The 16778-nt window shown below is 40.7% G+C and overlaps 1 protein-coding gene across 2 annotated transcripts in view; it reads right to left on the reverse strand.

Moving 5' to 3' along the window:
* The window catches only part of for (cGMP-dependent protein kinase for), a 442735-nt gene that overhangs the window by 33800 nt on the left and 392157 nt on the right, over nucleotides 1-16778 (reverse strand). For both annotated transcript variants that reach the window (XM_067136425.2, XM_067136424.2), the window contains exons 3-6: nucleotides 16146-16251; nucleotides 12205-12268; nucleotides 4664-4836; nucleotides 1323-1469 (exon numbers count right to left, since the gene is read on the reverse strand). In XM_067136425.2, coding sequence (XP_066992526.1) covers nucleotides 1323-1469; nucleotides 4664-4836; nucleotides 12205-12268; nucleotides 16146-16251 — 490 coding nt within the window. The remainder of the gene's footprint in view (nucleotides 1-1322; nucleotides 1470-4663; nucleotides 4837-12204; nucleotides 12269-16145; nucleotides 16252-16778) is intronic.

Consider the following 16778-nt stretch of genomic DNA (forward strand, 5'->3'; position numbering starts at 1 on the left):
AGCAATGAACATACATTAAAACAAAATAACCTCTCAAAAGAATATTCACACTATACTGAGCTATTATAAAGGAGTGTCTTCACTTACCCCTTGAAAAAATCCTAATGTCGCATGCAATGCAAAAACATAAATCAGGTGACTGGTATTTATCAGGAAAGACATTTCAATAGCATTTTTGAAGAAATACAGAATTAGAAAATATGTACACATAGTAACTATAAAAGGTTCTTGTTAGTTGCTTTACGTCGCACCGACACAGATATGTCTCATGGCGACGATGGGACAGGAAGGGTCTACGAGTGGGAAGGAAGCGGCCGTGGCCTTTATAAAAGGTTCCTGAAATATTATCATTTCATTGAAATTAATAATAAGATATCCTTTAGAACCAGGAATTCATTAAATTCATGTTGAAACTTTAGAATGAGTTTTTACAATCATGAACATTGCCACCTAAAGTCTATTTTGAGTGATTTACGATCAGTGTATGGGAGGAAGTTGTGTCATCTTATGGAATGAAGTTCTCAGTCCAAAAGAGTAAAGTGTTGGTAACAACACAAAGAAACAACCGAATGTACTATGGCATGGGATTAGGAGGGGAGCAGTTGAAAAGAGGTGAAAGCTTTAAATACCTGGGAAGTGTAATTGTAAGAAAATGGAGGAAATAGGATGGAATTCAATGAAAAAAGGAAGGTGTAAGAGTGTGAGAGGACTGATATGGAACAGGGATGTACCACAGAGATGTAAAGGAATTACCTACAAGACTTATTTTGTGCCAATTTAGAAGTAATCACAAATGTGGGTGATGAAGGAAAGGGATAGAAGTAGAGTACAAGCTCTTCTGATGAAGGAGGTATACACCCTTCAAAACAATGTGAAATCTGTATAAGTTGATGTGTGTCCCTTCACCGAGGTCATTGTTACACAACTTACCACACCACAAAACATTACTAGGACTCCTTAAGAAGGTTTCCAGTAAACGTTATCACAATCAGTACTAAGTTAGTGAAGCCAGGCTCATTTGATTCTATGCATGCGCTTTCACATTAAGTTGCTCAGAAAATGTCCAAGCACAGGGGATGGGCAGTGTGAGGATCACCTGGTCAACAATGTGTTAAGTTGATCAATAATTCTACATTAATTAATATTACAGTACTGCAAAATCTACAACTACCAAAATCAGAATTTTCATGAAAGAGTAACTATATGGCTGAGTGTTTTCATGCTGTTTTTAATGTGAATCTTGCTGATACCATACAAAGTTAATTTTATACTTTAGTAAAAAGTTTTCAAAAGCTTTACAGGAGTTTTCCTGATACACTTACCTCTTCCTTTCAACTATTTCATCCTTGTAACGAGTGCGGATCTCATCCAGACCTGAGATCAGTTGGTTGAAAGTTTCGCGGTCAATAACTAAGCAAGTTACACCTTCTGGGTCATCAGCGATGATGTTGGCTGTCCTCAGGTCATCACTACAAAGAAATTACATGTAAGTAAACCAATATTTCTAATGGTAAATATATATATATTAGCATATACTCAATATCTTTGTCATTGCCCTTACATTATTAGTTACATTTATGACATAGTGTAATCCAGTTTTCAAAATTTTAATTTTCAAGGAATGAGTAACGTAACACTGAAGTATTATAATGAGGTTAAAGATAAAGGCAGTCTTGCATACCTGAAGAAAAAGCGAGTCACTCTACAACAAATTACACCTTCTGCGATGTGGGGCAAATGTGGGATCCATTTGAATCCAAGAGTGCTCAAGTAAGGCTCCTCTTTATCATCTTTCTTCGACCTCAAAAACTCCCTTCTTCTTTTCCAACACCAACCATGTCAATATTTTACACTGAAGGGTCCTCTTTACTTTCTGTGTTTCCAGAATGTTGACATCTATTAAACACTGATGACAAAATGTTCATCATCATCTTCATCATTTTCTTAGCCTTTGTCCTCAAATGGAGCAGGGTCTACTGTTTTCCAAGCCAATCTCCAATTGGTTCTACTAAGTGCATCGTTTGGAACAAGATCAACACAGTGCATGTCTTCTTGAAGGCGATCAAGCCAGCGTTTCATGGGCCGACCATGTGGTCTACTTCCAGATGGCGTGATGCAAAATGCTGTCTGTACAATAAAAGTAACTTCTCTATGCATTACATGGCCACACCACCAAAGTGAGGTCTCACGCACCTTGTCTATTTCCATGATTTACCAGATTTCTATGTTGGTGACATGATCTAGCTGGGTCAGGCCAAGTGACCAGCAAGGCATGCACATCTCCATGACATGAAGTGCTTGTTCATGTTTGACTGTTGCTTGCCAGCATTCAGAGCCATACAGAACGACAGGGCGGACAACATACCTGTCAACATTGGACTTCAGGTGGAATGGTATCTAACAATCGTAGAGAACACCAGTAGTTTGCCACCACTTCATCCAGGCGGCATTTATTCATGTCTGGGCATCTGGAATAGTGTCACACTCAGCATTGACCAAAGAACCAAGGTACTTAAATTGCCATCTATCTGCATGGTTCCATTTGTCCGCAAACCGCACTCCATGTACTCGGATTTCTTAGTAATTAGTCGAAGTCCATGTGCTGCTAGTCTTTTGTATATACTATAGGATTATATTGAACTTACAACTCTTTTTTGAACAGGGGACAAATTATCTTATTGGAGAACTTTCTACCATTTTGGAATAATCATCCTCAATTAATAACAAAATAAGTTTTAAGAATGGGAGGAGTGGAGAAGAAGAATCAATGCTACAAATTTTTGGATTGATAATTCAAGAAAAAGAAAGGTTAAAGGTAGGCCCTTTAGGGGGTAATGAGGAGAACTTCATGGTCATGTTGATGTCTATAGGTTCATGTCCTCTGTCTAGCAAGTGGTTAGCAAAAGAAGATGCTCTGATATTTTCTGTGTACTATGTTTCAAAATGATTGACAGAAAACAAAAATAGAGAAGTGCCATTCTTAAGAAAGAGATATTCAACCTGATAGCTGCCCCCATTAGGGAATCAAAATGATCAGCCTCCTAATCAGTCCTTATGAACAATATTTCTTATATCTGTTTTTTAAATATACGTGGGGTTTGAGTTAAAACTCACGATTAAAAAACCATCAGGAACACTTTTCTCTTTCTGATTTTATTGGAGAAAAGAAAATCCAATACATGGTATTTCAGGTCAGTGAGTACAAATGGTGTCTAACAATCGTGAATTAATATTTTCAGCACAGAGTCTGTTATTGTCTGGATGATGATGTCTGGGACATTTTTATTCTTAGAAGTTCACCATCTCCTTAGCAATTGTCTCTCTAGCACCAATCATAAGTGCCATGTCTCCCAATTTTTTTATCTCATACTTCTTACGATGAGGCTCGTAAATTGTACTCATACTTCTTTCCGAGATCCTCCATGCTTGAATTACGTATGGCCTTTTGCTCCTCATACACTAATCGAGGCTGCTCTTAATTTTCCTAATTTGATTCCCTTTGTGGTATCTTACTTTGATTTGTGATTTCCTCTTGACCTGAAAGTATACGGGGAGATAAAAAAGTTTCCATTCAATGGCCATACAGTCCTGAATCGGGATGCCAATCAGGAAAAATCACCGTGACCAATGAAGCACTTGTGCCACCGACGCACCAGGTTGATGATCCCCATGTGGTAAAACAAAGTGTCCTGCTGCGTGAAGAAGCCCGCAACTGCCTACTGCACGTCCTCGTACGACAGGAAGTGTTGACCCTTCAAGGCCTTCATGAGGGGACCGAAAGCATGATAATCGCATGGAGAGGGATCGTCTCATCTACCGCCCGTTTGTTGTTGTCCGTAATCGACGACGCTGGCCTCCCAAATCAACCGGCATCTTGTGTCGAAATGCGACCTGCACAGAGCTTGGTGCACCATTCCACAATGGTAGTTTTCGACAGACATGCTGCCCCATACACAGTCTTCATTCTCCAATGGATGTCCATTGATGTTTGTCCTTTGACAGCCAAGAAGAGAATAACAGCAAGCACGTTGGTCCTGTTTGGACGCATTAGGTAATAACATCGCCATAGTTCACGTGGCTGCATTTAACGCACTCACCTCGGCACGACACGACTGCCACACTAATTCCCTCGCTTACATGTCCGTGCTTATATACCCGCATTGGAGTCACACTATGTGCATGTCCGCTGCAGCAATGCCCTCAAATGGAAACGTTTTGATCACACCTTATAATTCCTACCAGAATAATTTATTTCCATTCACACTTCATCTCACTCACTCAGTGCTACCAATTCATGGTTTCTATATCAACTATCAATACCTAGTACTAGACAAGCCCTGATTCCTTTCTAATTATTGACAGCTAGCTTACAAACAGAGAAATTATCTGACAAGTTAAGCGAAGTTAATCCCTGCCAGAAATAATAGAAAATAATTACTATGAAAGGCCAAGAAGAAGGAACAACTGAATTAATAGGGCTCTCGATGCTACATCTAAGCAATATACCATACTTACAGTATTTGTCATACTTGAGGCATATGACTGACTTGAAATACAGGATATTGATACCTAGAGGATCATCATCTGGTTCATAAGACAGCCTGCTAGACTGCAATTACACCAATTAAACAATATCTTGCTTCAGTAAAAATATTCTACTTACCCTTGCAATGCCTTCTCGCCAAAGAAGTCTCCTTTTTGCAAGGTCCGAATGTACTTCTCCTCCAAGGTGTTGGGTTGTTTGATGGTCACTTTTACCTGACCCTTGCTGATAATGAAGAATGTGTCTCCACGGGCACCTTGCCGTATGATGTAGTCCCCTTCATTATAGAAAGTCTGAAACACACCAACATGACATATAGCACAAGAACAGAAATTATAAATTGTACTCAATGTTTCTCTGATGTGCACAAATACAGAAACATGCTTGCTATATCTACCAATACGTTCCTCCGGTGAGTTCCACCCACATTTCATTTTAGAGATGTTTCCATTTATGGTAAGCTTTTTGTAACTAGTAGGCCTACTGCATTTGTAGACCAGTCGATAGTTAGATTGCATTACATAAGGTAGTTTTAAAAAGTTGGTAATAATATACATTTGGATGACTCAGAAGACATGCTAAATATGCAACCCTGTCAATTTCTGCTGACACTCCCATATTGGTAAAATGGCACCAAAACTTTTGTATTCCAAATATCTGAGCTCCGGACCATTCTGGCACAAAAGTGTTTATTGTCAAAAAGATAGAGGACAAAATTGTCTACAAGTTATATCCTATTAATTTTCTTTTCGTAGAATTAGTAGTTTTTTTTTTGTTTTTTTTTGCTAGGGGCTTTACGTCGCACCGACACAGATAGGTCTTATGGCGACGATGGGATAGGAAAGGCCTAGGAGTTGGAAGGAAGCGGCCGTGGCCTTAATTAAGGTACAACCCCAGCATTTGCCTGGTGTGAAAAATGGGAAACCACGGAAAACCATTTTCAGGGCTGCCGATAGTGGGATTCGAACCTACTATCTCCCGGATGCAAGCTCACAGCCGCGCGCCTCTACGCGCACGGCCAACTCGCCCGGTAATTAGTAGTTTTAGCGATACTCTGAAAAATAAGCATTTTTCGTACTTATCCAATTTATTTTCAATCATTTTTTTAAAAAAAAGTGATAGCCAACGGCCGTAGCCGTGTTGAAACACCGGATCCCGTGAGATCTCCGAAGTTAAGCAACACTGGGCGTGGTCAGGAGTTGGATGGGTTGCCACGCGCTGTTGGTGGGGGGTAAGGGAATGGAGGAGCGGAAAGGAACTGGCCACCCTACCGCACGTAAACTCCGGCTCAGGAAAGCCTCTGCGGAGGTTCGGACCTGCCTTCGGGCAGAATAACCCTTACCTTTATAAAGTGATACTATTTTTATTTCCTGCAGGTAACTTAACCCCTTAGGTATTCCCAAATAACCAGAGGAAATCGGAAGGTGACGGCATCACAACAACGGGAACCAAACATACCGGTATATCTTTTAAACTGACCATTGCAATCTCTTTAACCCAGATTGTTGGTGTTGCTGAAATATAGACTTATTTACAAGATTTCCCCCAAGTACTGACACTGTCGGGCTGAGTAGCTCAGACGGTTGAGGTGCTGGCATTCTGACCCCAACTTGGCAGTTTCCATCCTGGCCCAGTCCGGTGGTATTTGAAGGTGCTCAAATACGCCAGCCTCATGTCTGTAGATTTAATGGAACACAAAAATACTCCTGTGAGACAACATTCCGGCACCTCGGCGTCTCCGAGTACCGTCAAAAGTAGTTACTGAGGCGTAAAAACAATATTCGTGCCGACACTTCCTTGATGGATAGAGCATACTAAACACTGGTACATACAAATAATAAACAATTAAAATGAATTAAACCTGAACCATATACAAAAAAAGAAAAATGCTCATTAAAATATATACCCTATCAACAGAGCCCTGCGCGGATACACAAAATAATATCCGTATCCGCACAATGATTATCCGCGGATTATTTAAATACTTAACTACAGTATAAATTACACCCAAGGTATTGAAACGGATAGATCTGTTAACATAATAAAACAGGCCTGACAGCTGGCACCAGAACCCCTACGGTTGCAGGTTTATGAGGGATTTTCTCTTGCGACAACTACCGAGGTATTGACCTTTGTTCCTTCCTTCCTTCCTTCCTTCCTTCCTTCCTTCCTTCCTTCCACTGATTGCGGGCAGGAGCCAGTTAGGCTTAGGTCAGATTTGCGGCTTTATGGTTTCTAGGCTCTTTATATATCATCATTCTTCCATACCAATGTCAAGGGTCGCCTAACCACAAGCAAAAAGAAGAGTATACCTGGGTGAAAATCAATAAACTTCATTATTTAGAAATTATCAGCAAAATTATCCGCACTGCCATACAGTTTGTATCCGCCAAGACACTACCTTCACGGATATCCGCGGATTTCTACCCATCAAGACGGTTATACAGAGCGTATCCGTGATGTGTGTGACAAACTTTCAGGGATGATGAAGGACGGCAAATTGATCAATTCGAGATAAGGAGCCGTACTCCGGAAACGATCGAGCCAAAGGTTAAGCAAAATTCTACTCATTTAAGTCCGATTACCTGTAAAAGTTTCACAAGCTGCCCCATCTACAACAAATGTTCGAAATGGCGTCCCCCTGCGTCAATGCAGACATGGCATCGTCGCACAAAGTTCTGTCGTACCCGTTCGAATATCCCCGGTGTCGTTTGAACAGCGCCACAGGCGGTGAGAATTCTTACCAAGATATCCTCTTCAGTCTCGACAGGCGTCTCATACACAAAGCTTTTCACATGCCCCCACAAGAAGATATCAAGTGGGGTGAGATCAGGTGAACAAGTGGGCCACGAAACAGCACCTCCTCTTCCTATCCACTTTGCAGGGATCCAGGTGTTCACGAACCCTCGGTCTAAAGTGAGGTGGGGCTCCATCATATTGGAACCATATCCGTTGACGAAGGGCAAGTGAGATGTGTTCCAGGAACGAGGGTAGCACATCTCTGAGCACCACTGTGTACACTTCTGTATGTAGGTGGGGAGGAAGAAGAAACGGCCCTACTACATAATCACTGACTATGCCTGCCCACACGTGCTGAAAGTTCTTCACAACTGTAGCGTGGGGATTCTCATCGGCCCAAAGATAACTACTGTGATTATTTAGCATTCCGTCCTTGGTGAAACAGGCTTCATCTGTGGAAAGCACCCCGGCGTCTGTTAAGAATGGAGAGACGTTAAACAACTTGAATTATTAAAAACGTTTGATTCGAACGTTTCCGGAATACGGTTCCTTACCTCAAGTCAATCCATTTGCCGTCCTCCATTACCCCTGAAAGTTTGTAACTTCATCACGGATACAGCTTGTATAACTAAATTATTTATGGAGCACTCGCCCAAAACCATAAAGTGATTCCCGAGGAATTTTACGATAACGACGACTGCAGTGTAAGGGGTACAAGTTGCAACTGGCTCATGCATTGAGTGATGGTAAGTCAGTTTGAATACTGTGTGGAAGACACATTTGAGGTTATGTCACTTTGAGTTTCGAAAATAAATTATGTGAAATAATTATGTATACTGAGTTATTTAATGTTACCTTAAGGTAACTAATTTAGAATAACCCTATATAACTAAGCCCTGTACAAATTGAGTTAGCCGTTCTTTGCATGCGGTTTTCTGCCTGTCACAAATAAGAGAAATCCACGACAGGATATATGAACGCTACCAAGCGGTATAAAAATTAATTACAGCAGGCCACAACTTATCAACGCTACCAAGGAGCATGAACATTACCTATCATAGCAAGCCACGACCTATCAACGCTACCAAGGGGCATAAAATTAAATATCAAAGCAGTATCTGATCTACCGCTCTATTTCTTCATATTTGTAGTCCTTAGAAATGTAGTTTCAAATTATTTATTTATTTATTTATTTATTCATTTATTTATTTATTTATTTATTTATTTATTTATTTATTACTTATGAGGTTATGACCCACAAGAAACATCTATACCCAAATTTCACTAGCATCAGTTTTTTTACAAGTTGCTTTACGTCGCACCGACACAGATAGGTCTTATGGCGACGATGGGACAGGAAGGGGCTAGGAGTGGGAAAGAAGCGGCCGGGGCCTTAACTAAGGTACAGCCCCAGCATTAGCCTGGTGTGAAAATGGGAAACCACGGAAAATCATCCTCGGGGCTGCCGACAGTGGGGTTTGAACCCACTATCTCCCGAATACTGGATACTAGCCGCACATAAGCAACTATCTTCAGTTTGGTGCTCCCTGAGATAATGAGGTGAATGAGTGATTGGTATTTCGTGTTTTTATATACATAGGCAAAAATAAGATTGTTAAGAGACCATGTCTAAACATTAGTTGCTACGGAGAAATCTTCAACTTGTTATCTATTTTTAATACGTGTTTCGTTTCAGTGTTTCTTGTACATAAAAGAATAGATTGGCACATTTAAACCCAACTTCGCAGTTAGACGTTTGAAGTGTAAGCAGCAGAAGGTGCAAATTATTGCAAACAAATGGATTAGATGATGGGTTTGTGAGAAGATTAAAACAGTAGTTTTATGTTACCATGATTAGTAGCGATTTTAATAGGAAAAAGTTCGTACAATTTATAAGTATTCGTTGTAAGTCTTTTTTTATAAACAATATTTATTACGACTTTAGAATAACAAGATCAACAACCCGAAGTATTTGTATCTATACAGGGTGGTCGGAAACAAAATGAACCGCGTATGTGAGCATCAGAGGGTTGGTCATAATAATAAATAATTTGAAAAAAATAATTCGAAATCTTCCACTACTGTAACTTTATCAGGTGCTGAAGTTAGCCAATCAGATCGCATCGCAGGGGAATTCAAATGGGCTTTGCGAACCGTTGTTAATAGGCTACATCTGCACGAGGCTTTAGACCGGACTGAGAGCACCAATGGAAGAAAAAATCACCAGGGGTAGGATTTGAAGACGGACTCCGAAATCACAGGATCACGCCATTGTAAGTACGCTACGATGACACCGGCTAAAACCCAGGGTATTGTTTTTTGTTTGGCGCCACGCGCAGATTTGGCGGCACCGCCCCGCAAAATCAAACTGAATTCGCCTGCGAAGCTAGGTATGTGATTGGTTAATTTCCGCACTTGATCAAATGACAACGGCGCGAGATATCGAACTATTTTTTCAAATTATTTTGTCCGTATGACCAACCCTCTAACGCTCATATGGCCAGTTCACGTGGTTTCAGACCACCCTGTGGAAAGTGGTTAATAGTTTGTTTGTTGGTATGTCTGCACCGGTGTGTTTAATTGCGATTCAATTGGTTTTACTGCTAGGCTACTTGAAGCAAGAAGAAGAAGAAGAAGAAGAAGAAGAAGCTAAAACTTTCGCGTCGCGCATGAATAAAATGGCTTGTAAACTGATCAAATACTTTTACAACAAAAAGTCCACACTCAGACATTATTACACCGTAATAAGACCAGAGGCTCTGTATGCAGCGGAATGAATACCTTGGTATAAACAAGAATGGCCTGATGGAAAAATTTGGAAATTAAAGAAAGAAAGAAAGAAAGAAAGAAAGAAAGAAAGATCTTAAGGAAAATTATTGGCCCAATTAAAGACAAAGATGAGTATAAACGTCGGCATAACCATGAGCTGTATACTCATGTCCAGAAGATCTCTGATGTCATGCGGAGGAGGAGAACTACATTTTATAGCAACTTGCTAAGAATGACACCCACACGATTATCGAACCAGATCTTTACTTATTTTAAAGATAAGACGACCGGGCGAGTTGGCCGTGCGCGTAGAGGCGCGCGGCTGTGAGCTTGCATCCGGGAGATAGTAGGTTCGAATCCCACTATCGGCAGCCCTGAAAATGGTTTTCCGTGGTTTCCCATTTTCACACCAGGCAAATGCTGGGGCTGTACCTTAATTAAGGCCACGGCCGCTTCCTTCCAACTCCTAGGCCTTTCCTATCCCATCGTCGCCATAAGACCTATCTGTTTCGGCGCGACGTAAAGCCCCTAGCAAGAAAAAAAAAAAAAAAAAAAAGATAAGACGACCCAGCCAACTTGATTCAAGGAGGTGCAAAGGGACCTACAGGAGATGGGGAACATTTATGAACATATAAAAGAACGCAACCAACTCAGAAGGAAACAAAAAGACCACCAGGGTTTTCAAGAAAGGCCAAAGTTGAAGACGGGAAAGACATGGACGGGGGAAAGAAAAGAGCAACACCGGCAACGAGAGAACGAGCACTAGGCAAAGATCAAAGCCAGAGAAGACAGCTGAAATAACAAGGTCCTCAGTAGGCCGATACGAACAAATAATAATAATAATAATAATAATAATAATAATAATAATAATAATAATAATAATAATAATAATAATAATAATAATAATAATAATAATAATATGCGTGCCTCTTATCTGGAGGCCCCGGGTTCAATTCCCGGCCAGGTCAGGGATTTGTACCTGGATCTGAGGGCTGGTTCGAGGTCTACTCAGCGTATGTGATTACAACTGAGGAGCTATCTGACGGTGAGATAGCGGCCTCGGTCTAGAAAGCCAAGGATAACGACCGAGAGGATTCGTCGTGCTGACCACACAACACCTCGTAATCTGCAGGCCTTCGGGCTGAGCAGCGGTCGCTTGGTAGGTCAAGGCCCTGCAGAGGTGTAGTGCTATGGGATTAGTAGTAATAATAATAATAATCGTCCTTATCATAAGTAACTTGAAATGGATTTCGAACAGGTATCTTCAAATAATGCTACTTCCCGCTCACCTTTGATCTGAAAGAAGATAGAAGCGGCTGACACATTTGGTGTTTACACAAAAAAGTTAACTGAAACTTTGCAATCGGGAGACGACAGCGGGTTCGAATCCCACTGTCGGCAACCCTGAAGATGGTTTTCCGTGGTTTCCCATTTTCATACCAGGCAAATACTAGGGCCGAACCTCAATCAAGGCCACGGTCGCCTCCTTCCCACTCCTAGGCCTTTCCTATCCTGTCGTCGCCATAAACCTATCTGTGTCGGTGATACGTAAAAAGGAAAGAAACTAAGCCATACATCGCCTAACAGAAACAGGGTTTACTCTGCAATTTGGTAGAGTAAAACGGAACGTCGAAATCGACGCGCAGGCAGCCTAAATGGCATGAACATTAAAATGCCTCGACAGTTGCTGAGGCCATATGAAGTATTATTATTATTATTATTATTATTATTATTATTATTATTATTATTATTATTATTATTATTATTATTATTATTATTGTTGGCCTTTTTCCAAATTTATTGGGGTCGGCACTTGGTGTAGATTGAGTCAAGTTTTACGGCCGGGTGCCCTTCCTGATGCTGCGTGCAGGGATGTATTCGCTGTTTCTGTGGTGCTTGGTAGTACAGTTTGTTGTAGGTGGATGACAGGAAGTCCATTAAGACGAACACCACCTAGTCCCCAAACTAGAGGAAACACACGCAGTTAAAATCCTTGGCCCGACCACAAATCGAACCCAGGGCCCTCTGAACCGAAAGCGTTGAAGATACTTCTTGAATGATGAAAAAAACATGAATACCCTCAGCAGCTGAATGGAAAATACATACGAACGTTTATAAGGAAATCAAATACCAGTCAACTATCATTAACGTACCTCTTCAAGTACATCCGAGATCTTCGTAAGAGTATCTTCTGGCAAATTCTTGAAGATTGGTACGCTGAAACACACACATAAAAATCTGATTAGAAATCTTTGTAATTATACCTACTGTTTTAGATTTTGTACTTATGCTGTGAGCTCGAGTGGGTGGTCAATATATAACGCTAATGAAATTAGATGATCAGAGAATGCTGGCGTTTCACCTACCCTATGTGATTTGATCAAAGAATTACAATTTTATTGAGCCAATCTGTACTGCACGCTAAGCTTATAAAAACAAAATAACATTTTTAAATACCACTTAAGCTGGTATAGATGTATACGTATACAAGGTGGTCGGAAATGACGTGAAACGGGTATATGAGGGTTAAAGGGTTGGTCATGCTGATAAATAATTTGACATAGACATGATACTGTATAGGCTTTTGGGCTTATGCCGTGTCAAGAAAAGGTGAAATTCTTTACATTTCGCAGAGAACTTCGCTCTGCGTCATCAGAAGTAAATCTGGATTGTTCACGAGGAGGGTTTCTCAAGGAATGAAGTTTGAATTTAGACGTTATAATAGAAGTGAAAGTGATACGTTCATTCGTCACCAGATGGCTCACCGGACGCAATACAGTGATAGCGTTCGGAGCGGGAAGCTGACGGAACGATCAGAATCAGTCTGAAAGGGAGTCACATAACAACAGGAGTACAGGTGTACTCCACTTCCACTTCGATTTTAACGTCTAAATTCAAACCTCAGTCCTTGAGAAGCCTGTCTCGTGAACAGTCCAGATTTCCTTCTGATGACGCAGAGCAAAGTTTTCTAAGAAACGTAAAGAATTTCACCTTATTTTCTTGACACGACATAAGCCCAAAAGTCTGTACCATGTCTACAAGTACGGGCCGTGAAAATATTAATGGCAATATTGACATAAACAATTCAATATCTCGCACCGTTGTCTTTTTATCAGCTGCTGAAGTTAGCCAATCAGATCGCTTAGCGGGTGAATGACTCAAGAACGGCTTGAGAGCCATGCCGAGAAATCAGATTCAAACACATCGTTGCTTTCAGCCAGTGACACCGTACCGTACTTGCTTTGGCTCGATCCTGTAAGCTCGGAGGTCTGTATTCAAACCCCTCTTCTGGCGGAGTTTTGTTCTTCGACTGGTGCTCTCATGCCAGTCTTAAGCCCATTTGAATTTGCCCGCGGAGTGATCTGATTGGCTAACTTCAGCAGCTGATAAAGTGACAACGACGCGAGATATCGAATTATTTATTTCAAATTATTTATCAGTATGGCCAACCCTCTAATGCTCATATATACGGTTCACGTTGTTTCCGACCACTCTGTACTGTCTGCGTCTGACGAGAAGTCACGGCAGTTTGTAGGTGCTGCACGAGAAACAGATATTATAAGCTACAAATATTAGTTGTGAAGACTGTGTAAGCTCTCTGAAACAGAGGCATGTTCATAATTAAACAGTCCAATATTCAGTACTTACAGTAAATGGGTAACTAACGCTCAAATACACTACCAACTTGAAACATCACAACAGCACCTTAGTTCACAAGAGTCATCGCAGACAAAACAAATGTTTATTGTCAGGCCTTGAGAGTTGAGATACGCGCATGCGCAGCGGCTATACTTACCCCTCGCATCCTTTACCCGCATCCACGTGACTTCTCGTTAGACGACCACAGTAGATGTAAGTATATACATGGCATATTGTCTAAAGTTTATGATTGATAAAGAATGCGAAGCCCAAAAAGTTCAGATAAACTGCGACTTAAAAACACAGATTATTATTGTCTTTCTTTGCGCATTTAAATGAACAGCATTCTCTGCTTGGGTCTTGTAATATTTATTCCAGACATTTCCTTTGTCCTCCATCTTCTCCGCATTAAAATTACGGTTAGTGTACTCTGTATTCTTCCGGACTGAAACACATACTTCAAATATGTACAGAAAAACAGTAACTGTTTCTTTCGTTTCAATAGGCTACAATCATTGTATACCCAAGCATTCAATATAGCAGAAAACGGACACACAAAGTCGAATAGTATTTAGTAACTCTTGATTTCTGATCAACAGAAACAAGCCTGGAACCAACCGAACACCAGTCGGCTATGCCAAGCACTGAATCATGGTAACAGTATGGTCCGAGCAAGACTATTTGTAATTCGTTTCAGGGACTAACCTGATTATCTATGCCCCTAAAATGTAGCCTACTTCTAAATAGAAGAATTCTTCCAAATTCGGAAACAAAGAGCTAGCAAGTGCAAAAAGAGGTCAAATATGGACTAATAACACACATTTCATTATAATACTTATGCAAATGTGTGCACGTAATCGGCATCTGAAACGGGGGTCATCCTGTACGTTACGTTTTAATTAAGAAACGTATACTCTTTCATGTTGACACAGTTACAAACCTGATTAGTGTTATCTGCAAGTTCGGATTCGGAAGAAGAATTGTTAAGACTGGGCGAGTAGGCCGTGCGGTTAGGGGCGCGCAGCTGTGAGCTTGCATCCGGGAGATAACGGGTTCGAGCCTCGCTGTCGGCAGCCCTGAAGATGGTTTTCCGTAGTTTCCCATCAAATGATGTACCTTAATCAAGGCCACAGCCGCTTCCTTCTCACTCCTATCCCTTTCCTATCTTATCGTCACCATAAAACCTATCCGTGTCGGTGCGACGTAAAACAAATTGTAAAACAAAACAATTGTTAAGAAATTAAAAAAAATTACTTCTTTTAAGATTGTCAATTTCGGGAGTACAAGCGAAATTTGTTCAATTTAACAACAAATAGTAAGCCACAAAAAAGAGCAAAAGTTGACACCGACGGTGTTTACCGTAGTATTTTATACATACATCCATATTCTTTACAGAGTGTTATGCCTTTCAGCGTTCAGTCTGGAAGTCTCTGTGAATTAAATAAGTTCCTCCGTAATCCTCTATATGCAACTAGCTCTGTGGCCTCGGTTAGTTCCACACCTATTACCATTAACTGATTAGTTATCTAGTTCTCTTATCCTCCACAGCCGAGTCCGTATTCTCCTAGGTAACCAATCTTCCTCCATTCTAGGGGTTGGTTTCCTAGTTGCACTTTCACTTAAAAAATTATCACCCTCACCTTCTCAATTCACCTCACTTTTATTTCTAGGAAATGAATTATTTAGCATAACATGTTTTGAATTTCATGGGAATTAAAATTCTTGTTTGACAGTAACAGACAAGATGAAATTTCACCTCAAGAAAGGAGGAAAGAGAATAACGTTGTATCTTAAGCCCGGGGAATAATTCCTACATTCTTATCACAGTTTTGGACTTCATTAGGTAGACTATAGATAAACATGGCGGTAGCTCCTATCCGCGGTTCAGTATTAATTTTGAGACACCATTTATACAGTCAGGGGCTGCCTGGCCGAGGCGGTAAAGGCGTGCTCGGTTCGCCAGGTAGGACGTGGGTTCGAATCCCCGTCAGGAAGTCGTAAAATTTAAGAAACGAGATTTCCACTTCCGGAGGTGCATATGGCCCTGAGGTTCACTCAGCCTACACACAAAAAAAAAATGAGTACCAGGTTAATTCCTGGGGGCAAAGGCGGCCGGGCGTAGAGCTAACCACTCTACCCCATCACGTGCCGAGGTTAACAATGGTGGAATCCTTTACCTTCCACTCCTCCAAGGGCCTTCATGACCTGTATGAGGTGACTTTGCTTATTTATACAGTCAATAACATTGTGTGCGTATTTTTGTTTGTTAATTCCTTTTTGTATTGTATGTAACAGACATTTCATATTCCATGCTGATACATTGTTTTTTCTTACAACCTGTTAAGCAGTGATGATTGTCCTAGAGGCAGCCCTATAATTAGGGAAGTTATAAAATAATTATTTTTTTTATTTGAAACTGTAGCCATTAATAGAATATGCAGTGCACCGATCTTACCTCTTGAGGAAGTCCGTGTATTCGGCCTGGCGGATGAGCCCAGTCCTCATCATAATAGTCTGGAAACATTGTCGTTCGATCGCCCAGAGCTTGCAGTCGCTGGCAGCTGAGGAAGTAAATCAATAAAGTATAAGCTCAAAATATAGAGATAAATAAGCCTCAAACTAGAGGAACTGTAAACAAGGGTGGTAAGTAAAATCACCTGTGGTTTCTAGACAAGTCCGAGTACAAGGAGATTTGATTAGGAACGTAAGTCTGGGAATGTACCTTTCGTCGGACAATCTTTACACGTCGTAGCATTCCTGCCTCGTTGTCACCTGGGATGTCTACCAATCAGGTCAATTTGGATCATGCATTTTATTTCAGTCATAAGTTATTGTGATTAGTAGAAACTACAGAAAGAGATAGAGAAACGGTACATTTCCTATCCTGGGTCTCTAATCAAAACATTACAATATTTAGAGATACCCTTACAAAGCCAGAATATGAGGTGGGAATTGCTTACCACTCAGTGTACAAACACGAGGTTCATTATGTGGATACCAAATTTACAAGATACTATAAATTAATTCTTTCACATCAGCAGATGTAGTATTCATCTATCTATCTACTCAGACTTACAGCCGTATTTCT

Source organism: Anabrus simplex, chromosome 1 (assembly GCF_040414725.1).
Source record: "Anabrus simplex isolate iqAnaSimp1 chromosome 1, ASM4041472v1, whole genome shotgun sequence".
Taxonomy (NCBI): domain Eukaryota; kingdom Metazoa; phylum Arthropoda; class Insecta; order Orthoptera; family Tettigoniidae; genus Anabrus; species Anabrus simplex.